Here is a 25,632-nt window from a genome sequence, read left to right as displayed (position 1 = left end):
TAGGCATGTTATTCAGAGGAAAGAAGGTAATCCATTAATTAATTGGGAGAATTCCTTCCCCTCCCACATGGAGAGACTGCCTAATTGCATAAGATATGCACACTGATTTGAGCAGAAGGGTACTCAGTAATCATTTTTAAATGACTTAACCAATATATACACAGCACATACATGAATATTTATACCAGACCCCAAAAGTCAATTTTTCCATGAACCCAGTGGTGTTAGTTCCATGAACAAACTCCAACATATTGAGATTTTAAAAAATTTACCACCAAAGTAACTAATACAAGAATTCCTACATTCAATATAAATAAGCAAAAGTCTTAGACTATATTAAAGAATGAACTGTAGTATATGTATGGGAAGGTTAAATGCAAAATATAGCAAAAACAGAAATGAAACATAAGGCACCTGTGTGCTGTGTTTTATATCACATAATATTTTAGATTGACTTAAAATTTAACTTTGATCATGACATAGTGGTCAAGAAATATCACAGCAGGGTATGAACCAATATGTTTTGTGCAGTTTACTTCTCTAGCTCTGATTTCTTCAACTATGAAATAAAAACTTCGGACTACATGGCCTTATTAAAGTCTTTTAAACTTATTTGATTCTAGTTAGTATTTGAATATATGTTTAGATAGCTGGAAAAATATACCTATTGAGTCATCAGTGCCCTGTACCAAACTCCCTTCTTAATAGCGCTTCTCTTCTCTCCTCATCTATCTCCAGCTATGTGTTCTGATTCCACCTTTATGGTCTTACTCTCTGCAGTCTACCCCACAATTTATCCCCCATCCTGTCCTTTAGTTGCTACACCTCTCACTGCCAACTCAGATGAATTAAGCCTATCTCTGTCTACCTATTCAGGCAGCCCCAACCCGGCCTCCACCTGATCCCTGATCTCGTTCTCGTTCCTCCCTGATTCCACTTGCTTTCCAGTCTCTTAAGTACAGTGGGCTTCATTGTTCCTATTCTCTAATTACGTCTGTCCTTTAGAAGCCAAAATGGCAACTGGAGTATAAAGGGAAGGGGAAGTGTCCCTAAATAAGTAATAAGTGTTTATATGAAGACCACCAGGCTCTTGCTTTGGGCAGCAGAGTCCTGCTTTCACATAAATATTGACCCATCCTTAAAAGGTAAATGTGGAAGTTTAAAATTTCCTTCTTGTTTTTGCTACAATCTGAAACTCTTCTTGAGACACACTTACCAGTGACAATGTAAAATTCTTTAGGAGAAAAATTGTTGAGTTTTGCTTTTATGTTTCTTATTTAAGGTTGCATACCTGGATTCCGTAAAGGCGATGTAGACCTTAAATTTTTTTTCTTAAAATCTAGAAATTTTTGTTATAGGGTTTAGCACAGTGTCTTAGTTATGAGTACAGACAGGATTTGAATCCTGGCTATCTCACTTTCTGTAGATCTCTGAGCATTTAATTTCTCTAAACCTCAATTTTCTCATACCTCAAATGGGAATAATAGTAGCTCCTACCTCATAGAGTTGTTGCAAATATTAAGTAAGATAATGTATATAAAGTACATAGATATATAGTAAATGTTTTACAAAAGTTAGCAGTTATTATCATAGCAAGGCTCAAGATGGAGAAGGAATTATTTACATCACCTTTTTCTTTTTGGGGAGTCCAAAGAACCAGCTACAGTTCCTCCTAGGGGGAAAAAAAAACAAAAACGGAGCTTAAAATAAGCCAATTTAAATTGAGAGCCTAAAACCATACAATGCTATCTAATAGGCAGTATTATTCTCACAGATAAAAAAGAATTTTGAGGCAGGCATAAGATTCTAGACTGCTCACTCTTAACTCAGAAGTACACAAGATTTAACTCCCCTGGAAGTCCTCAAAGTTGACAAGTTGGGCCCTACAAAATGGAAATAAAATATTTTCTGGATAGCTTTTTCTGTGTTTTAAAGTAACAGCTTTAGTAAGTGAGATATGATTCACATACCATAAAATATGTTCTTTTAAAGTGTAGGATTCAGTGACTTTAGTATATTCACAATGTTGTGGAACTATCACCACTATCTAAGTCCACATTTTCACTACCCCAAAAAGAAACCCCATACTCATTAGCAGTCATTCCCATTCCTCCTTCCTTCCAGCCCCTAGCAATCTGCTTTCTGTCTCTCTGAATATGCCTCTGCTGGACATTTTGTATGAATGGAATCATACAACATGTGGTCTTTGTGTCTGGCTTCATTCACTTAGCATAGTGTTTTGAAGGTTCAACCATGTTGTAGCATTTATCAGTACTTCAGTTCTTTTTATAGCTAAATAATATTAAATGGTATAGATATACCAAATTTTATCTGTTTACCAGTTGCTGGACATTTGGGTTGTTTCCATTTTTATGGCCATTATGAATAATGTTGCTATGAATATTCATGTACAAGTTTTTACATGGACATGTTTTCATTTCTCCTAGGTGTATACCTAGGAGTGGAATTCCTGGGTCATATGGTAACTTTATGTTTAACAATTTTATAAACGGCCAGACTGTTTTCCGAAGCAGCCACATTATTTTATATTCTCACCACCAATGTACAAGGGGTCCAATTTCTTCACATCCTTGCCAACACTTGTTATTGTCCATCATTTTGATTATAGCCATTATAGTGGGTGTGAAGTGGTATCTCATTGGCTTTTTTAAATTAATAGACTTTATTTCTTAGAATAGTTTTAGGATTACAGAAAAACTGAGCAGAAAGTACAGAATTCCCATATATCCCTTCCCCTCCACTGCTGCACACAGTTTCTCCTGTTATTAACACTTTTTATTAGTGTGGTATGTTTGTTACAATCGATGAACTAATAATGATACATTATTATTAACTAATGTAACTATACTTTGCATTATGGTTCACTCTTTGAGCTGTACAGTTCTTTGGGCTTTGACAAATGCATCATGTTATGACATGATGACACCATTATAATATACACAATTATAATATACAGAATTGTTTCATCGCCCTAAAAAGCCTATGTGTTTCACCTATTCATCCCTCCCTCCCTCTTCCCAAACCCCTGGAAACCATTGATCTTTCTACTATCTCCATAGTTTTGCCTCTTCCAGATTGTCATACAGAGTGGCTGTGCCATTTTGCATTCTCACCAGCAATAAATGAGAGTTTCTATTGCTCTTTGTCTTTGTCAGCATTTGGCATTGTCGGTGTTTTGGATTTTAGCCATTCTAACAGGTGTGTAATGGTATCTTATTGTTGTTTTAATTTGCATTTCCCAAATGATGTGATGTTGAGCATCTTTTCATGTTTATTTGCCACCTTTACATATTTTTTGGTATGTTGTCTATTCACATAGATCTTTTGCCTATTAAAAACTTAGATTGTTTTCTGATTGATGAGTTTTAACAGGTCTTTGTATATTTGAATACAAACCCATTATCAGATATGTGTTTTGCAAATTTACTCTCCCAGTTGTAGACAATCCTTTCATTTTCCTAATAGTGTCTTTCATAGAACAGACTTTAAAAAATTTTAATGTTGTCCATCATATTAACTTTCTCTTTAATAGATCTGCTTTTGACATTGTATCTAAAAAGCCAACATTATCTAGATTTTCTCCTGTTATCTTCTAGAAGTTTTATAGTTTTGCATTTTACATTTAGGCCTGTGATCCATTTGGGGTTAATTTTTGTGAAAGGTGCAAGGTCTATATCTAGATCCATTATTTTACGTGTGGATATTCAGTTGTTCCAGCATAAATTTTTTTAAAAAGGTTATAGTTTCTCCACTGAATTGCCTTTGCTCCTTTGTCAGAGATCAGTTGATTGTATTCATATGGGTTTATTATCTGGGCTCTCTGTTGTGTTTTGTGGATCTACTTGTCTGTTCTCGCACCAATACCATTCTGTCTTTATTAACGTAGTTTTGTAGTAAGTATTGAAGTCAAATACTGTCAGTCCTCCAGCTTGGTTCTTCTTCAGTATTTTGTTGGTTGTTCTGGGTCTTTTGCATGTAAACTTTGGGATCAGTTTGTTGATAGCCACAAAGCTTGGTGGGATTTTGTTTGGGATTGTGGTGAATCTATAAATCAAATTAGTTGTCACTATTGAGTCTACCTATCTGCAAATATGGAATATCTCTCCATTTATTTAGATCTTTGACTTCTTTCATCAGAGTTTTATAGTGTTCTTCATATAGATCTTGTACATATTTTATTGATACCTAAGTACTTCTTCTTTTTTTTTTGATGCTGATATAAATGGTGTTGTATTTTTAATTTCAAATTCCAGTTGTTCATTGCTGGTATATTAGAAAGCATTTGACTTATTTTTATTAACCTTGTATCCTATGACCTTGTTATAATTGCTTATTAGTTTTATGAGTTTTTTTTGTTGTTTGAACTATGTTAATATTATATATATATATTTTAAAAATCAGTAAGAAGGAGAGGAAAAAAAGCTTAAAACTATAAGCAAACTGAACAAATGAACCCAGTTGTATTGCTAGTGAATAACATAACCATATAGGAGAAAAAAACTAAGTAACTGCTAAACATGTCATTTGACTATATACACTTAGTTGAGTAGTGGGGTAAACAGCTGCAAACAAATCCTGAACTCTTTTTTGAAGGTTTATTGTAGTTGTATGAAAGAAGCAATATGAAATTATTTGGGGTGTATAGTAGAATTGAGTAAATAAATATGTTGTTGTTGTTGGGAGCCAGGGTTCTCATTGTGGAAGAAGGCAAATACAGATACAGAATGGGGCAAAGCATGGAAGAAAAGATCCTATGGGAGTACATTGGAATTGGAGATACCAGCATAAACTCATGATTTCTAATACATTTTATATATACACACACATACGTATATTTGAACATGTGTGCTTACATACATACATACATATATATATAAATTCCTAACAGTGTGTCAGCTGAAAAGGCCTAGAAACATATGACAGTGAGCACATCTGGCACCCAGATATTGGTTACTAATAGCTTCCCAACTAAAAGGAATCTGGGCTCCTGGTAGAAACTGTTGATTCCAGGGCTGAGGCAGGAAAGGTACAAGATGAGCCTGGAACAGAGTGTTATGCCAGAAATTGAAGAAGAGCTTAAAAAAAAAAAGTAAATTAGGGCATGTCAGGAGGACACAGGAGCCAACTTATGGGGCTCCCAGTCACCAAATCTGGGATGATTTGAGTATCAAGATAACTAAGGGTAGTAATAAATTATAAGCCATTGAAAAATAGGAATTCTTTTGCCATGAAAGACAAAGGCTGAGGAACGATAAGTACCAGATTAAAGGAGACTAAAGAAACCTGACAGCTAAATGCAATAAGTGATTCTGAACTGGATTTGATACTTCTTACTGAAGGAAAATATATGCTACAAAGGACATCACTGGCGTCATTTCACAAAATTGGAGTACAGATGGTAGATCACAGTATTGTACCATTGTTAAATTTCCTGAACTTGCTAATTCTACAGTAGATATTTACTGGAATCTTCTTGATTTTAGGAAATAGACTTTGAATTACTTAGGGATAATGCGGCATGATATGTGAAGCTTACTATAGGGATAATAGGGCATGATGTGTGAAGCTTACTATCAAATGTTCATAAAAACAATTTGTGTGTGTATGTGTGTGTGTGTACGCGTTGACTACTCAGTATGAATGCAAATGATAAGTGGGGCAAAAAGTTAACAATTGGTGAATCTGGGTAGAGAGTATAGAGTTTCTTTGTACAGTTCTTGCAACTTTTCTATAAGCTTGGAATTATTCCAAATAGAAGATTTTTAAAGGTTGGTGTTTGGCATGCACAAAATATTAAGGGTAATAGAGCAGACTTCTGAAAGCAGAAGGTTTGATAACATCAAGCATTTTGAAGGACTGTTACGTGGAAGAAGGATTAAGACTTTGAATTTGGCTAATTTTATTTGGTGTCAGTCTGCTTTGTGTAATATTACAGCACATCCAAGAGCTCATGACTGGAATGAGAGGTAGGAGTTCTTTAAGCTTTATGGAGTCTTTGGTAACATTCAGAACAGAAAAGTGCGAAGACTGGTGCTTCTAAAGGTTCATCAGGTAGAGTGAATGAGTGAAAGGGGCTGGGTGTAGGAATATGGGAACTGGTGGCAACTTGAGAGCAATGTCCTCTCTAAAGACTTTCAAGTGCGACTAAAGACAAAACCACAACCCTGCGACAAAACCACAACTGCTGTGCATTGTGTCTGGCCTGGGAGTGGCCATTTATGATCCCCTGATCTTACCTAATCCTCCTCTTTTTTTTTTCAGGTGAGTAAATGGGTACCAAAAGTCACAAAGTGTGTGAGATAATGAAAGGTGTAAATGTGTGCATGTATATCGAAACACGTCATATTTAATGAAAGAAATTAACATCCACACTTTTGTACAATTTTGGGTAATATATAATTTTAAGCTGTTTACAAATAACATGTAATGCTTCAAATATTACATAATGTTGATAATACATTTCTAGCAGAAATAAATATATTGCACTTAAAAAGAACTTCATTAGATGTTACTTTATAGTATTAGGCTTATAACTTCTTTTTTCATAAAACATTTCCCATGCCCTTCCCACCACCCCCAGCACACACACTTCATTACAGTGACTGTTCTCACGCAATTTGTTAAGCAAATGAACACAGCAAACAATAGAACTGTGATAGAGTCTACTAAAGAGGCTAGATCCAATTTTATCCTTTAGGAAATAGAAGACCTTCTTTTAGGTTTCTGAAACTAAGAAAAACAACAACTAAATACAGTATTTTAATGTACCAGAAGTAAAATACAACAAGTTGTATTTTTTGTCCAGATGTACTATTTCACCAAAATGTTTTTATTTTCTTATTATCAGGGGAGGAGGTTGGAATTATCTAAGGGAGAGACAGAGAAATAAGGGCCAGAGAATACTTATGGATTATTTGTCTATCAAATATTTATAAATGAACCTTTGTGTATTTAAGCATGCTGAAGAAAGCTAAGTATTGGAATATTTTATAATTGACATGGAATAGTAGTGAAGAAAGAATGTTATGATTTCCTAACATTTTAAGAGTTTTTAACCTTCCCTTTGCTTGTTTACATAAAATCCTTACATTATGAAATAATATAAAAATTTATAAAATTCATCCTCCACCCAAGCCTAGGTCTCTAAAGGAGCTAGCTGAAAATTTTTTCTGTCCAGTGCTTCATTTCTGTCCAGTCTAAATTTACAGTATAATATTGTTTTGTTTGTAGTTATCAATTCCATACACATTTAATGATGAAAACAGTTTTCCTTACTTGGTCAATGGAAGATTGAGTAAAGATATTGTTTTTCTTGCCATATTTGATCCTGCACATTACATAACTGACTTTTTGAACTTTAGTTACTGAGTCATGGCTTGAGTTTGACTGTGTTTTTAATGAGGTGGTAAAGTCACTCCATTTACCTTATTTGAAGCTCAGTTTTCTTAGTATAATTCAGCTTAAATATAAGCAGGACAGCCTGAAAAGCTAATGTGAAATTCAGAATTGGGATAAATATCCTAATATCTCTATGAAAAATTCATAGGCAATATGGGATGAAGATGCTTTGCTTCTAAGAATACTTATTCTTGGGCTTTTAGAGGGTTTCCTTTTTATCCCCCCAGGTTGGGGCATTGTGGCTGGAGAAGTGCAATTACAGAGATATGGATAAGGGTGGAGAAGAGGAGGTTTTGGAATATCCCACAAAGTCAATGTGACTCTACACAGGGTGTTTACTAGATGATGCATCATAATCAGGAAGTGTCTTAATATCTCCTACTCTGTGCCCACCTACTAGAAACGGTGGTAGACCTTTAAGACAACATACCATTGTTATAAACTCAAAAGGACCAGCAATGTAATATAAATTCATTAATGTAGACCTTGTTACCTAATAATTTGTGATATGTTGGACACAAACTGGATATGTTTATCTTTATACTGCCAAGGGTGGACAGAGGAGGGGGGGAGATTTACTAAGTAAAAGAAATAAATGAGCTTATGCAGAATTATTGATAAACGTTTTAAAAACATATCACATATGTAGAACCTACTAAGTTATGAATTAATTCTTTTGGGTTAGATAAAGCCATTCTGGCAGGGCCGCTTTTTAGCAGCACTATACGTTAGCCAGGCTTTTTAATACTGTAATATACCTGGGGGGGGGACCCTGAATTTATTCCAAATATACCATAACTCATGCTCTTTATTATTCAGTTGGCTTTGTCCCTAATTATCTAGTTCTTGCAATTGTTTTGGTAAAATAGACTTTATAGTTTTAAATGTTAAATACCCAAGGGGTTAAGTAATAATCAACAATCAGAAGAGCTCAGAAGAACCCTGGTGGGGTCATATATCTACCCCTGGTTTCCATGACTAGAGTGACTGATCAGGTTAAGCTCCATTTCACCTATGCTTCTTCTTTCTTGTTCAAATAATACCAGATACTTAAAAAGTGTATCCAAGAATTTCAGGTGTGATTTTCCAAGAGCAATGCTTTGGTGTCTTAGTCTTTGCTCTTCTCTAAGCGTGCTATTTACTTTTAGTCTTATATTGATTAATTAGAAAATAAAGTTATGAATTCAGGACATACTAGCATAAAACCATATTTAACAAAAATACATAAACCTACTTTTGAGACACACCGATTAGGAAAAATGTCAAAATAGTATTAAAATGATCCTCTCATGCTCATTGAAAAGAAAATTCAGATATGGATTTGCTTTAGTAGACCAGTCATTTATTAGGGTATTAAGTAGTATCATGTAAAATAGTATTTACTTTTGTTATTCCTGCTTTAAGTAGCAGTACTCTGTATTAAAAGCACTGACAACAGGCCAACTATTAAACATTAAATCCCTATCCTAAGCTCTGTGGATATTTACTTTAAACATTATGCATAACTACTTTTTTAAAGAAATGCACATCTGTGCTGTGTTTGAAAACAAACTACCTGTGGATAGTATAGCATAACATGCAAGAAGTTAGAAATAAGCCTACAGCGTCTGCCATAGGACTTTGATATGTTTGGTTAACGCTACTGGTGCTTCTCCATAACCAAACCTTGGAATACAGTGGAGAAAGTCAATTGCAAGTTCCAACAATAGCATCACTTAGACAGGCTGTGCCAATTATACCTTGTTTCATAGGCTGGAAATGCCCAAGAAAGTCATTTGATATGGAAAAGCCTAACATTAAAACAACCAAATAAAATCCCACTTGAGTTTGATGTGATAAGTATATTACATTTGACTTCCAAATACACCTCTACTCTCAGCAGCAAGATTTCCCATCTCTTTGAACAGATTCAATACTTTTGTAGTCAGAATGAAATACAATGAATGTTACATTAAAAATTAAGAATACTGGGGAGCTTTGTGAAGAAGACAGGTTAAATTCTATAGCTAGAATGCATTATATCTAAAATTGAAGGACTACAAACTTCATTAAACCTCTATTATTAGGGAAATGAACTGTTGCAAAATGCCAAATGTGCTACCCTGATTGTAAATGCTTAGATATATATGGCTCAAAAATAATACAGAAGTCATATATAACTACAATATAGTTAATTACTATTATAAGTATTAAAAGAAGGCTTAAGAAGATAGCAAGAGTTGAAAATAAAGTGGATAAATCCTTTAGATTTACTTATAAGCACTTCCAATGTTTCAGTCAAGGTGTCATGGAGTTAACATGCAATTTCATATTATGGACCTAGAAAAATGGTAGAATTACTGAATGTAATACAGTGAGAAAAAAGGGCCAATCAGATAAGATGGACACATACCTATTCATGACCAAAGGTTAAGTGGTGGCTATATGGGCATTTAGAATGGTCATTCATAAATCCTTGTCAGTCAGTGGCAGCAGCTAATCAAACAATGAAGCAGATTTACTGAAAATGAGAATTTGGCCTGGTGCATTTTAACATCCATAAGGTCTCCCAAAGCTGAAGTAAAAATGAAGGGAGCTTTGGTACCCACGGCAGAAAAATTCCTTTTAGAATAGGGCAACCATCTTTTTATTGTAGTGAAAGAAAGTCTCATGCGTCAAGGTGTAGAGACTTTAAAGTGTCCCTCAGTGAATAAATCAGCAGTGCATTTCGAATGCAGCCCAGTAAAATAAAACCTCAGTTTTATTTGTATATGGAAGATTTTTCCTACATAAATGGCAAATAATTGCAAGAAAGAGAATTAGAAAGATAGAAAAGACTGTGAAAAAGAACGTGTCAGGTACTGTCACTTCAATATTACAGAAAGAACTTTGTGAAGTCATTACCACCTATTCATCCACAAAATAGGATGCGTTAGCATTATCTCAGCTCCTTCCCCAGCAAACTAACACAGAGGAAAACGAAACATGCTTAAGCTACAGCACTACAAATACTTCTCTATTGGCTCTCATTTCTATAGGGAGAAATGGACTTCAGTTAGCCTTTATGCATTATGGTATGTTATATAGTATTGCCTCTTCGAAGATTCTTTTAACCTGTGGAAAGTAGAAAGAAAACCTGTACATGTTGACTTTATACATTACTGCATTGACACAGTATTTTTAACCACTAGGAATAATGCATCTTAAGATTCATCTGCCTTGTATTATTAAACTTTCTTGGTACATTGATATCCAATAGTTGTGGGACTTAGGCTGGCTAAGAACTTTACACTGATTCTCTCTCAAAGCCAAAAGCTGTCCCCCACTACAGATGAATCCTGGTCCATGGTGCTTTCCCTCAGTGGTAGGTTTTATTGTGAGTCCAGCTCTCCTCTTTAATAGGTCCCACGTCTCCTGGAGAGCCCCGGCTCCAACACCCCACATCCCACCCACCCAACCCTGTCTTATATTTCCATACCCATTTGCACATTCTGGATCTGGATTCTCCTATTTTTAGAAGAGTCATACAAATGGCGTCATCACAGCAGAGGAATGGCGCAGTCCTTGGATAGCAGCATAGGGCCCCTGCTGAAAGTAGTGATGATACCGGGGCATGTGGAATGAGGGGAATGTCGGGCCACTCCCTTGCATGGAGCTGGCAATGGCCGATGGGGTTAGGGGCATCCCAAGTCGGCTATATGGTGGCAGAGAGCCCTGTATAGGGTGAGGAATGGGTGTCGCTATGGATGCTGTGCTGGTGCCAAGAGCAGTCAGGGACTGTGGATGCTGAAATCCAGGAAAACTGGATGAAGATGATACCCAGGAACTGAGAGACAAATTATCAGATGTTGTAAAGGCTGATCCTGAAAGGAAAAAAAAAATCTCATTAGACTGGAAACTCTACTTCAGTGTGCAAATCAAGAATACATTATCTGAACAAATACGGTATACTAACACATATATATGGAATCCTAAAAAAAAAAAAAAAAAAAAAAAAGGTTCTGAAGAACCTAGGGGCAGGACCGGAATAAAGATGGAGACGTAGAGAATGGACTTGAGGACATGGGGAGGGGGAAGGGTAAGCTGGGACGAAGTGAGAGAGTGGCATGGATACATATACACTACCAAATGTAAAATAGACAGCTAGTGGGAAGCAGCTGCATAGCACAGGGAGATCAGCTCTGTGCTTTGTGACCACCTAGAGGGGTGGGAGGGAGATGCAAGAGGGAGGAGATATGGGGATATATGTATATGTAAAGCTGATTCACTTTGTTATACAGCAGAAACTAACACAACATTGTAAAGCAATTATACTCCAATAAAGATGTTAAAGAAAAGAATTACATTATCTGTAAGGGTCAATTTTATTTTAAAAAATATGTAATAGATCTATAATTTAAAAGAGAGGTCAGTCATGAGGCATATCTAGCTTTCCACCCAAGAATATATCATTTATACCACCTATGGAAAAGAGAATTTACTGACTTAACTCAATAGATGTACTGCATACTCCCTGAGAGTGACTAAAACACTAGCCTGCCTGAAGGTAATGACCTGATTCCCTATAAAGGACTTCCAAATAGCTGATATCTGTCCTAACCTCTGTAGCATCCCTATAAGTAAGGCTGGACAGACAAGCCTCAACAAAGCTACCTGGTTTCCAAAGCCACTATGAAAATCCACAAGACTGTTTTTCCTTTTTTCTTTAGCTTCTGTAACTCTTTTCTTTTGGAAATAATGAGAACATTTACTATGTTGATTACATTTAAGACAGATACACAAAATCCAAACACATTTTAATATGCCAGCTCTACTCAGCATAGCTGAGTTATGTGGAAACAATACGCACTGTCAAAAATAAAGCATAAATACTTAGAAATTACTCTAAAAAGAAATGCACGATACTTATTTGAAGTTTTTCACACGACTCTATTGAAATAGAGATGTAAGGAAAGATTTTAATAATTGGAGACACATGCCATATTCTTGGATGAAAAATAAAAATTTTTTTAAAGTCATTTATTCCCAAATTAATTTATTGGTTGAGTGTAAAGCCAATGAAATGCCAATGTTTTTTCCCTCTTCAACTCGATTCTCAAAATTATCAGGACAAATAATGACAGAATTTTAAATTTTTTAAAATTATAACAAGGATAGATTTTCCCTACCAGATATAAAAATATGTTATCATGTTATAAAAACAAAATGCATTTATGAAAATAGCATAGTACTGAGCAAGATGAGAAGCCCCATCAATAGAAAAGAAAAAATTGTCACAATATAAAAAAAAATATATATGTATACTGTATTTATCACATATTTAGTATATAATAATATATTAAGTAATAATGGTAATATACATCATTACAAACTATCAGGAATGACAGCTTAGCATCCATAATTTTTTATTAGATATTTGACAAGTTGCAAGAGTAAGTTTTTCTTATATCACAGTATCCAGAAGTTTAAACAAAATTTGACACTGAATTTTCCAGTTGTATAATTACTAGTAGCTCATCTGAATTTAGCTGTAAAAGATGTCATATGTTCTGACTGTTTATGCTATTCCATATCATGGACATAAAAATATGACAGAGGACTCTCCCCATGTGAACATCCCTGTGCCTGGGCACCCCCCTCTGGTTTCTTTTCTCTGGCCTCCCAGATGCGGAGGGCTCCTCTTTGAACATCTGCAGCAGAAGAACTTTTTAGTATTCCCCTATTCTCACCACCTGGGCCACCGCCTCTACACTATGTGTTCACTAGGAGAATCTTTTTTTTTTTTTTTTTTTGCTGTACGCGGGCCTCTCACTGTTGTGGCCTCTCCTGCCACGGAGCACAGGCTCCGAATGCGCAGGCCCAGCAGCCATGGCTCATGGGCCCAGCCTCTCTGCAGCATGGGGGATCCTCCCGGACTGGGGCACGAACCTGTGTCCCCTGCATCGGCAGGCAGACTCTCAACCAGGGCGCCACCAGGGAAGCCTGAGAATCTTATTTTTAAAAGTGTTTTCCATTTCTAGTCATTGATCCTAATAAGATATTCCTGATATAAGTAAAACAGATATATTCCCTGATTTTCAGATTGTAAAACTGAGGTTGAGAAAGACTAAGGGGCAACCCCCAAAGTCCAATAGCTCTTTGGTAGTAGATCACAGACAAATAACTCCTGGGCCCTGATTCAGAGGCTCAATGTCCTTTTACTGGAAAACAAACTACAGGAAGGCTTTAGGCAGCACAGTCACTTAAGATGCAAAGGCAAAATAATGATCAGCCTCAGGCTGTCCCTTCCTGAAGAGGCTTCTGAAATACATTGGGGCAGTCTCTCCCCTGAGGGCTAGAAGTCTCATCACCTCCCTGCCCAGCAGTTGCATAGCCCAGAAGCGGTCTTACCTCTATTTTGTGTTGTCTGAACCTCATCCCCCAGCACATCCTCTTCTCCTCCATAGGTACGGATGGGTGAGCGGGCATAGGAATGCTTTTGAATCAGGCTCTCCACACTTTCCCTAGATTAGAGAGTGACACATCCTGAGTAAACTAAAAAGTTAAGTACTCAGAGAAGGAGAGGAGTCTTAAAGATGATTTACCAGTCAGTCAAACATTTTCTCAGCCAAAAGACCACCACTTCAGTAAAGAATCCACCTTCCAATGCAGGGGATGCAGTTTCTATCCCTGGTCGGGGAACCAAGATCCCACATTCCGCAGGGCAACTAAGCCCACATGCCACAACTATTGAGCTCACTTATGCGTCTCAACTAGAGAGCGCGCGTGCCACAAACTACAGAGCCCAGCACCACAACTAGAGAAGAGAAAACCCGCAGGCCACACGTTTCTAGTGTTCTAGAAAACTAGAGAGAAGCCCGAGTGCCACAACGAAGAGCCCACACATTGCAATTAAGACCCGACACAGCCCAATAAATAAATAAATAAATAAATAAAATATTTTTAAAAAATACCACCACTTCAGGGAAAGATAACATTCAAAACATGTACGTTTATTTCATTGTAGATGCCTCAGAAACATGACCTCAGGCATATAAATATAAGAAATCTAACTGGACAGGATAAGGACAATTCTCTGAAATTCTACAAAATTAGGGTCAAAGGTGAACAAGGAGCTATAAAACCTGACCATATGAATATGGAGTTTAATGATGTGAAAAAATGTCTGGTGAATTTACTACAAGGAGCTGCAATCCTGTGACTGCATCAGCTAATGAATACAAAACAAATACTCACCTGATATGAACTGCACTGATTGAACATCTGATGAAATACTGGCCCAAAGTTCAGAATATCATTAGTCATAAAAAAGACTCAATGTTCACTAATAAACCTAGTAAGTGCATAGAGTATATGACAATATGGGTAGTATGGATAATGGCCACTTTGAGATTCTTGTTGCTTTAAGACTGAAAATTATGGAAAACCTATGAAGGACACATAAAGGGCCATTAGGGAATGTAAGCCACCAAAGAAATTGGTATATTGTCTTTGTAGATGGTCTTTCTCTTGCAATATAGTCTAAAAACTAAAGAGTGTTAACTTTAAAAACAAAAATTATTTTGGTATTTACCAGTTCAACCTGCTGCCATTAAGCAAGAAAAACACCAGATAAGAGGTTTTTTTAAAAAAATTAATTAATGAATTTTTTTGGCTGCATTGGGTCTTCGTTGCTGTGCACAGGCTTTCTCTAGTTGAGGTGAACAGGGGCTACTCTTTGTTGTGGTACATGGGCTTCTCATTGCGGTGGCTTCTCTTGTTGCGGAGCACGGGCTGTAGGCACACAGGCTTCAGTAGTTGTAGCATGCGGGCTTCGGTAGTTGTGGTACATGGGCTCAGTAGTTGTGGCTCGCCGGCTCTAGAGCACAGGCTCAGTAGTTGTGGTGCATAGGCTTAGTTGCTCAACGGCATTTGGGATCTTCCCAGACCAGGGCTTGAACCTGTGTCCCCTGCATTGGCAGGTACATGCTTAACCACTGCACCACCTGGGAAGCCCCCAGCTAGAGTTTAGCCAAATGATTTATTTGCCAAAAATGGAAGTTGGTAACAGGTTAGCTTATACAGTATACATCTCCAAGAATAGCTGTGGCCTAAAGACCAACACCAAATTAACCACCAAAGGACAAATAAAGGATTATTAAAAAGTGTGTTGAATAAGGACAAACCGAACACCAAATTTCATCTTGAGGGGATAAGGAAAGCAAATAAAATGTCATAATAACTTTTCAAAATGTAATACTTGTCAACATTTCACAGAGATATACGGACTTTACCTGTGAAAAAAATACTAATAGTGAACTTGGTGTTCTAGAAAGCTTGTTTACTCACACAGATTAAAGCATTGTATGTCATATTATATAGCATGCAAATGAAGACTTAAAGGTATGCCTAAAAGAAAAATTAATTCTAACAACTATTCAAGTTCTATCTTTACTCCCAAAAGGTTTTAAAATAAGCATACAGTACCACCTCATGTAGCCAAAATCACTGGGATCAGGCAAATTCCAGATCCAGTGGATTAACACTGTAGGTGTTTAAAAAAATGAGGCCATTCCATATTTTGATATGGAATGATCATCAAGACATATTAAGTGAAAAAAGTTAAGTACAGAACAGTGTATAAAGTTTGCTGCCATTTATAAATTTAAAACAAGAAATATGTATGTTTTTATTTGCACAGTATTTCCAGAATGTTCCAGTTTCTAGAACAGGAAGCTGCCTAGAATAGGTTGTCTCTGTAGTGTGGAACTAGGGACCTACTGGAACAATGATTCCCACATTTGTCCCAAATACACTTGAGTTACCTAAAGCTCTTAAAAAACAACAACTATATTGAGGTAAAATTAATGTACAGTAAGTGGCATATATTTAAATTGTACAATTTGATCAATTTGGGCTTATGTGACCAGTGACACCACCTTCACAGTGAGATATTAAATGTATGTAACACCTCCAAAAGTTTCCTCATGCCCATCATGCTCCCTGGTCTCCACCCCAACATACTTTTCCAAGGAAAACACTAGTATGATTTCTGTTCCTATACATTAGTTTGTGTCTTCTAAAATTTTATAAAAATGAAATCATACCTTATGTGTATCTTTTTATCTGGCTAAATTACTTTGAGATTCACATATCAATAGTTCATTCTTTCTTATTCTGAGTAGCATTCTATTGTATGGACATACTGTAGTCTACCTGTTTATCTGCTGATGGACATTTGTATTGTTTCTAGTTTTTAACTGTTACACATGACGCTGCTGCATATATTAATGTACATTTTAAAATATTCATATGATTTCCGTTCTTTTGAGAAAATGCCTCGGAGTGGAATGGCTGGATTGTATGGTTGGTATATGTGTAAGTTTTTAAGAAACTGCCAACCTATTTTCCAAAGCAGTTGTATCATTTATTTTAGTATTCCCACTCAGCAGTGTATGAGAGTTCCATTCCTCCACATTCTCACCAACACTTGGTGTGATCAGTCTTTTTAATTTTAGCTATTCTAATACACATGGACTAGTATGTCATCATAGTTTTAATTAGTGTTTCCGTAATGACTAAGATGTTACTCATCTTTTTATGTGCTTATTTGCTTCTATATATTAACTTTGGTAAAACTGTTCAAATATTTTGTTCATTTAAAAAATTATGTTGTTTCCTTATTATTGAGTTTTGAGATTTCTTTACATATTCGGGATGCTTGTCCTTATAGGATGTATGACTTGAAAATATTTTCTCCCAGGCTGTGGCTTTTCTTTTCATCTTTAACAGTGTCTTTTAAACAGCAGAAGTTTTAAATTTTTATAAAGTCCCAATTTATTGTTTGCAATTTTATGGATGCTTTTGCTATACTATCCCAGAATCTTTGCCTAAACCAAGACCATAACAGTTTCTCTTAATTTTTTTTTCTAGAAGTTCTTATAGTTTTAGGTTTCACATAATGATATATAATTTGCCTTGAGTTAATTCTGTATAAGCATGAGGTATGGATGGATATTCATTTTTTGCTTATTGATAGCCAACTATTCCAGCACTATTCATTGAAAAGATGACCCCATCTCCACTGAATTACCACTGCATCTTTGTCAAAAAAATCTTCCTCTTTTTGCCTTCTTTTAGGTTATATTTTATAATTCCATTTCATTTCCTTTGTTGGTTTATTATTTATAACTTTTGGGTTTTTTAGTGGTTGATTTAGTGTTCACAGTAAATATCTTTAACACATCACAATCTGCTTGGCAAGTGATAGTAACCACTTTAAGTATAAGACTCAAAATAACATTACTTTTATTTCTCTCTTCTAACCTTTGTGCCATTCTTGTCAAACATTTTACTTTTACAGAAACCCCACACTACACTGTTATTTTTTTGTCTAAACAGTTAATATGTTTTAAAAGTTTTGAATAATATGAAAAAAATTGATCTGCTTTTTCTTGTAGTTAACATTCCCACTGTCCTTCATTCCTTTGTGTAGATCTAGGTTGACATCTGTTATAATTCTCCTTGTACCTGAAGGACTTGCTTTAACATATCTGTAGTGCAATTTTGTGTGTCTGAAAAAAGTCTTCATTTTGCTTTTTTTTTTTTTTTAACATTTTTGCTGGGTATAAATTTCTAGGTGAGCAGACATTTTTTCTTTCTGCACTTTTAGAAATGTTGCTCCACTGTCTCCTCATTTACTTTGTTTCTTACAAGAAATCTGCTGTCATCCTTATCTTATGTGCTATGTCTTTAATTCCCTGGTTGCTTTCAATATTTTCTACACTGGTTTTGAGCAATTTGATTATGACGTGCCTTGGTGTTATTTCTTAATGCTTCTTGAGCTTGGGTTTGTTGGCCTCTTTGGATTGTGTGTTTTTAGTTGTCATTAAATTTGGAAAATTTTTGAACATTATTTCTTCAAATATAATTCTTCCTTCATCTCCCCATCCACCTTTTAGCGGCTCCAATTTTCCAGTTACACATATATTAGACTGTTTAAAGTTTCCCCACAACTCACTGATACTCTTCATTTTTAAAAATTTCTCTTTGCTCTCTGTTTTATTTTGGATAGTTTCTATTGCTGTGTCTTAAAGTTCTCTAATTATTCCATCTGCAACATCTAATCTGCCATTAGTCCCATCCAGTGTATCTTTCATTTTATACATTATAGTTTTCCTCTTTAGAATTCTGACAAGGTCCTAATGTATAGTACAGGGAACTAGATTGAATATCCTGTGATTAAACCATAATAGAATTTTGATTTAGATCACTTGGGCCTCTTCCGTGTCTCTACTTAATTTTTGGCTATTTGGAATACAGTTATAATAACTGTTTTAATGTCCTTGTCTGCTAATTGTAATATTTGTGTCAGTTCTGGGTTATTTTCAATTGGTTAATTTATGGGTTATATTTTTCTACTTCTTTGCATTTCTGTTCATTTTTAATTGGATGTCAGATGTGAATTTAATCTTGGTGGTTGCTGGATATTTCTGTATTCTTATAAATATTCTTGAGCTTTGTTCTAGGATATAGTTAAATTACTTGGAAATAAGTGGTCGTTTAGGTCTTGCTTTCAAGATATGTTAGGTAGGACTGGAATACTGTTTAGTCTAGGACTAATTTTTTTCTCACTATTAAAGCAAAACCCTTCTGAGTTTTCTATCAAATGCCCTGCAAATTGCAAGATTTTCCAGTCCATCTAGTTAGAACAGGTATTATTTTTATCCCTGTATGGACACTAGGTACTGTTTTTTCCAATCTTTTCAGGTGCTCCCCTCCCCGCAACCTCTGGTAGTTTCCTCACACATATGCTAGTCAGCTCCCAGCTGAACACTCAAGAGGGACCCCCTGTAGGACTCTGACGTTCTCTTCTCCTGTGGTCTGTCCTGTGGATTCTCACTGTTGCTGTCATTGAACTCTCAGCTCTGACTGCCCAACTCAGGGAGTGTGCCAGGCTCAGCCTGTATTCTCCCTCCCTGTGCCATGGCCTAGATACTGTCTCAGACTATAAGCTGGGTCCATCATAGGGCTCACCTCATTTGTTTCCCATCTTTTAGGGATTACTGTCTTTTGTTGCGTTGTGTCCAGTATCATTTTAAAAAGCATTGTTTCATATATTTTGTATGTTTCTTAGTTATTTAAGGCAAGAGGTTATATTTGGTCCTCATTGCTTTACCTTTACCTGAAGCAAAATCTGTCCTGAGGCTCTTCTAAAAATTCCAAAACCAGGTCATACCCACAGATCAAGTAAATCACAATCTATGAGGTGGGACAGAGGCTTCAGTAATTGTTAAAGCTCCCCAGGTGGTTCTAGTGGAGGAGAAGGTGTGTGATGGGTACTTTTCTCCATGTATGCCTTTGCACCATTTGAACTTTGGACATGTTTATTCAAAATTAATTACAAATCATAAACTATCATAAGAAATGGTAATCTACCAATGGACAGAAAGAGAAGAACTGCTGGTCTAATGCTGATACTTGGGGAACTTATAATGAATTGATAAAACTGTCATTATCATGCTGATTTTTATACCAATATAGTAAATGCATTGGAGGCAATGTGGTATATTGGAAATTTCATGGGCTTTAAAGTCACTCATTAAATGGATGAATGGATAGATGAGTATATGAACCACCTAAAACCATTTTCACATTCTAGTTTTGTTACTTCCATAACCTCTCTTCATCTGTAAATTGGGAAGTCATTCATTCATCCCCCCCAAAATTATTTAGCACCTTTTATGAACAAGGCACTATTCTAGGAATTATGGAGACAGCAGGAAGCAAAACGTAAAAATCCCTGCCTAATGGGAGAGAGGGAGAAAGATGATAAGAAAAATATGTAGAAAAATATGTAGCATATTAGATGATGATGATAGTGCTACGGAAAAATAAAAGTAAAGCAAATAATAGTGATAAGAACTATAACTATGAGAATTAAATGAGATAAAGCATTTGAATTACTCAAAAGTGTCTGGCACATAGGAGGTACTCAGTAAATATTAGTGGCCTATAAAAGTATATCTAGGGCTTCCCTGGTGGCGCAGTGGTTGAGAGTCCGCCTGCCAATGCAGGGGACATGGGTTTGTGCCCCGGTCCGGGAAGATCCCACATGTGGCGGAGCGGCCGGGCCTGTGAGCCATGGCCGCTGAGCCTGCGCGTCCGGAGCTTGTGCTCCGCAATGGGAGAGGCCACAACAGTGAGAGGCCCGTATACCGCAAAAAAAAAAAAAAAAAAAAAAATATATATATATATATATATATATATATATGTATATATATGTATATATATCTCTAAAGCAGGTAAAAATTCTATTCTTTTAGATTATATTTTTTTCCAATTTATTTCACCCATATGAATAATCCTAATTCAGAATAACATTATCCAAACAGGAGGATTTTTCCCAGTGATTGAATGTAAAAGTCAGCAGAAAACTTGAAAAGTATGTTATTTGCAGTTCTATTATAAAATTATACCTATCATAAAATATAACATTAGGCTTTAATGAGTCCATATCACCTGCTAAAAATGTAACCTATTTTTAAAGATCCCGTGAACTTGTTGAATCCCTTGAGTTGGACTTGTTGACATGAAAATATTTTATCATTTACTAAGAGGCACCAGTAAATGCAGAAATTAACAGAAAGGGTAACTTGGCATGACATGGACCCTAACTAATCAGTTTGCCAACTGCCATATATTTTAAGCTTTATATGCCCACACTCTGGTAATGTTGGACCCCTGTAGCCTTAACAGCTGAGTCACTTACTCAAGGACTTAATTCACTGTAATATTAGAGCATGACTGTCTTTTTGGGTAACTTGGATCATTAAGAAAAAAGTCAATTGAGATGAGTAACCCTTAATAAAATGACAACTATAATATACATTCAAGCTGGTGTCCTTTTAGTGTAAGCCATGTGTCATACTGTTAATATTTTAAATGAACTTAGAAAAGAATTAGGTGGTTATTTTCACATGAGGAAAAACTTGTTTCAAAGACCATAGAAAATATTTTCTCTTTGTAAAGTCATAAAGGAATGACCATCATTGGGCTGAAATTATGGATGGTGTATTTCTAAGGTGTATTCTGTTGCCCATCCTAGGCACGTAGACTGCTCTATCCAAGCATTTAAGTTCAAAAGCAGAGTGTAGTATCTGCCTCTCTAAAAATGCCCTTATATAAAATCATTTAAACATTTTTCACATATACACAGAAAAATTGTTTAAATAACACTATGAATCACTGCCTTGTGAAATATTTTGCCTTTCTATACGAAGTACATTATATTTATTTTGTCCTTGGAAGATCACTGGTATCATTACTTATTCTTGTCTCTAAGAGGGGGAAAAAAGGGATTTATTGAAGTGATTTATTTTTGTCAGGGCTGGAAGGGAACTGAAAGCAATGGCAGTTCTTATATAAAGGATGGCATAATTAAATTATTGCCTTTTAAGTGATTGAAAACAGTGGTGCAAATCAGGGCCGTCTCTTCGAAGATGTTACGAAGAATGGAACAAGGCACAGCTCATGTTGTTTACTTTATGTCTAATCCCTGTTTCCAGCAGAATGAAAAGTGCAAAGAATTTATTTAGCCTGAAAGACTACTGTGAGGATTTCTGGAATACTGTGCTCTGAAAAATAAGGGATGACTCACCTAATGGGTTAAGTGACTTAGGTATTACAAGCTAGGAAAGTACCTTGTAATGCTCAGTTCTGTTATATCCCAAAGCAAGAGACAATAGTTACTTTGGGTTTTAATAGATATGTAAAATGGGTACCATTATTGAAGGTTGGCCTTTCTAATATCTAACACTAAATTATTTTTCTAGGCAAAAAGTGTGCATCACTAGGTATCTTTAAGAGATCTCTTCTGACTAATGCATAACCATTAATTCCAAGACTAATATACATGTGAGAGACACAATCATAGCCAGAGGTGGGCAAGATACAGGGTAGCTGCAATGATTATGTTGATTCTTCAAAAATGTTCAGAACTATTGGAAGTCATCTGAACTATTTGTTCAAACTCTAGATAAGCAAAACCAACATACTCTATCAGTATTGAACTGATTACCCTTCCTCTATCTCTGAAACTAGAGTACAAATTTCTTAATGCTCAAAAAGCAAAACCTTCCCTTTTCCTTCACATTCTCCTTTGCGCCATCGCTTTACCCAATATATTCCTCTTTAAATGCACTTACTAGATGGATGGCAATCATGTGTTTGCATGACCATTACCACTACACTGTTGGCCTTTGAACGAGGGAGAGAACAGTGCTTTCTTTATCTAGGCAGTGTTTCTCAAACTTTAGTGAATTATAGACTGAGTGTTTGTGTCCCCCAAATTCATGTTGAAATCTTAATCTGCAACGTGATGATTTTAGGATGTGGGGGCTTTGGTAGACCATTAGGTCTTAAGTGTGGAGCCCTCATAAATGAGATTAGTACCCTTATAAGAAGAGAAAGGAGAGCTTGCTTTAGCTTTCTGTTCTTCAGCCATGTGAGGACACAGTGAGAAGATAGCTGTCTGTGAACCACAAGCAGGTCCTCACCAAAAACTGAATCTGCCAGCACCTTGATCTTAGACTTGCCAGCTTCCAAAACTGTGAGAAATAAATAAATGTGTGTTGTTTAAACTACTCACAGTCTATGGCATTTTTGTTATAGCAGCCCAACAGACTAAGACAGTGTTCATCAGAATTACCTGGAGGGCTGGTCAAAACACACATTTTTGGACCCCACCCTAGAGTTTCTAATTTAGTAAGTCTGAAGTGTGGCTTGAGAATATTATTTCCAGCGTGTTTCCAGGTAATGCTGATGCTACTGACATGGAGGCCACACTCGGAGAACCACTGCCCTAGTGTAGTGGTTACTGGAACCTGCTTAGCTCAAATCCTAGCCCTGCCACTTGCCAGTTGTGTGCCTTTGGTCAAATTACTTCACTACTCTTTGCCTCAGTTTTCTCATCTGCAAAATGAGGGATATTAATATGACCTAGCTCTTAGGGTTATTATTAAGATTTAATGAGTTAAATACACATAGAGAGTTTATGTTTGTACTTGGCATATAATAAGTGCTCAATAAATGTTTATAGGTAACAAAATTAAATCACTGTTATTATTGAGTATCAAAATCTTGTGTTCCTAAAGCTGGTTACATAATCATAATCATTTTAGATGAAATTGAGACTTCCGGTCGCTATAACTCTATGCTTCATTTAAACCATACTACAATATACATGTCAGAGAGAAAATTAAATAAAAAGTAAATATTATTTCAATTTACATTGTAACTTTCTCTCTTTCTAAATACAGACCTGGTAAAAAGCTGCATTCAGGGAGAAAATGTCAGATCCATTAAAATCAAATCTAATTTACAGGAAACAAAATATTTAAAGTTGTCCTTGCTCATCAGTTTGCTCATGTTTACATCATATCTTACTAGGCCTTTGTAAACAACTCTTTGTCACAATATTTTTCTAAAGATTTATGCAGATAATGTTATAAATTACTGGAAGACAATATATCAATATTTGTTGCTTCTACAAAGTACTTAATAAATGAAAAATTTAGATAATACAATTGGAGATGTATTATAAATCATTAATTTTAATTTGAGAACAGAAATATATTATGCAATACATTTTGGAAAAACAAAATAATCTTTTTAAAAGCTTTTAGATTTTAGCTTATTTTTATTTATGTGACTTAATCCTACTAATTTTTCTTTTCAATAGTAATACACATTTCTGGTTTTATATCATTATTAGCAACTTAAATAAGTAAACTGTACCACTGTGGGAAAAAAAAACTAGTTTCTTAAGTCTAACTGTTGTGACTAGAACAAAGGTCTCATGCAAAGTACAGATTATTCAGCCTCTAAAAATAAACTTTAGTAAATTGTGAGGCAGGGAACAAATATCCTTTAGACACAGATAGAAAGAAAGACACAAGCAAGAAAAAAAGGAGGACAAATTATGACCGTAAGTCAGTTGTGAATAACTCTGCTACTCTATCAAACCCGCTGATTTGTTTGACACTGTTTTGTAATATAAATGTTTCCTCTTAGAAGCTGTGAATAAATGAGTAACGTTTTAAATGCAGGAACATAGCTTGCTAGTTAAAAGAATTTTGTGGTAACTACTTATATAATTTGAAAAAAAATTTAGTTCTGTTGAAAGTCATCCCTTCCTTTCTGTGGTTGTTGTCACCAGACTATTTTAATTTATTAAATTAATAGATTGTATTTAAAAGCAGACTTTAATCTGGTTACCAAACAAAATAACTTCCATTTTATGCATACAGTCTCTTATACTAACTCTGTCTTTACTGGAGATGATAAAAAGATGTTTCTTTACTAAGAAGCTGTGCGATCAGATTCCTTATCTGTGTCTGGGTTTTGCTTTCTCCTATAAAATGAGGGTGTGGTAGGGAAATGGTGGGCTGGATTAGATGATCTCTAAGATCCATTATGGCTCTAACAATTTATGAGTCTATAAATATATAAACAGAAGTGAAAATTTAAAAGAGCCATTTTGAAAAAGTCCAGTACTAGTTGCAAAGAACCCTGAGTTCTAACCCCAAATCTTCTAACTAATTGTGTGATATGGCAGATCACTCTCTCAGCCCTACTTGCCTCATTGGTATAATGACAGAGAAACTGGTTGGCTCCCCAAAACACTCCAGCCTTAAAGTAAATAAAGCAGAGACCATTGTTACTAGCTTTTGCCATTTGCTTTCTTTAGTATTTTTACTTTCGGAGAGCCTGCCTTTCACGTGGTGGCTGCCTTTAACATCCAGGGTTTTTTGTTTGTTTTTTTTAGCTGACTTCATTGAAATTATATTTCACTTTTACTTTATTACAGACACTGCATAATCTACTTTGTAAGAGTCTCCATAATACTCAAGTATAGTTGTATTTATGAAAGATTAAGGGAATTAGCAAACTAAGTTATGAGCCATAACCATTCCACTATTCACTAGGCTGAAGTTTACTCCATTTATTTTCTCAGGCAATACAATGCTCCCCCCCATATATGTATTCCTCTGCTTTGCATAAATCAGTTATACTGGTTTTCTTCTAAAGATAGACTATAAGAGCGATATGTGAACTTATGTTGTTGGCTATTTGGGTAACAACTATTAGGTTGGACTAATCAGTTCATGACATGCATGACTTCTTCAGGAGCCCTGAATGTCAGAATTTTCTTTTTTCCAAAGCTAGCCAGAATGCTTAGAAGAAAACCCAGAT

At 35.6% G+C, this 25,632-nt stretch overlaps 1 protein-coding gene and 1 long non-coding RNA gene across 3 annotated transcripts in view; one reads left to right on the top strand and one right to left on the bottom strand.

The window, feature by feature from the left end:
• Positions 1–25,632, top strand: part of LOC136794841 (uncharacterized) — a 334,527-nt gene that overhangs the window by 4,695 nt on the left and 304,200 nt on the right. The window lies entirely within an intron of this gene.
• Positions 6,394–25,632, bottom strand: part of TBX20 (T-box transcription factor 20) — a 56,760-nt gene continuing 37,521 nt past the window's right edge. Inside the window, exons 7-9 of one of the 2 annotated variants that reach the window (XM_067042355.1) lie at positions 13,789–13,901; positions 10,877–11,261; positions 6,394–10,512 (exon numbers count right to left, since the gene is read on the bottom strand). In XM_067042355.1, coding sequence (XP_066898456.1) covers positions 10,921–11,261; positions 13,789–13,901 — 454 coding nt within the window. In that variant the 3' untranslated portion in view covers positions 6,394–10,512; positions 10,877–10,920. Of the gene's footprint in view, positions 11,262–13,788; positions 13,902–25,632 lie in introns of both variants that reach the window. The other variant, XM_059073878.2, reaches the window with a different exon arrangement.

This window comes from Kogia breviceps, chromosome 9 (assembly GCF_026419965.1).
Source record: "Kogia breviceps isolate mKogBre1 chromosome 9, mKogBre1 haplotype 1, whole genome shotgun sequence".
NCBI classification, from domain to species: domain Eukaryota; kingdom Metazoa; phylum Chordata; class Mammalia; order Artiodactyla; family Physeteridae; genus Kogia; species Kogia breviceps.
The sequence above is the reverse complement of the archived record's forward strand: the minus strand, read 5'-3'. Positions and strand labels throughout refer to the sequence as shown.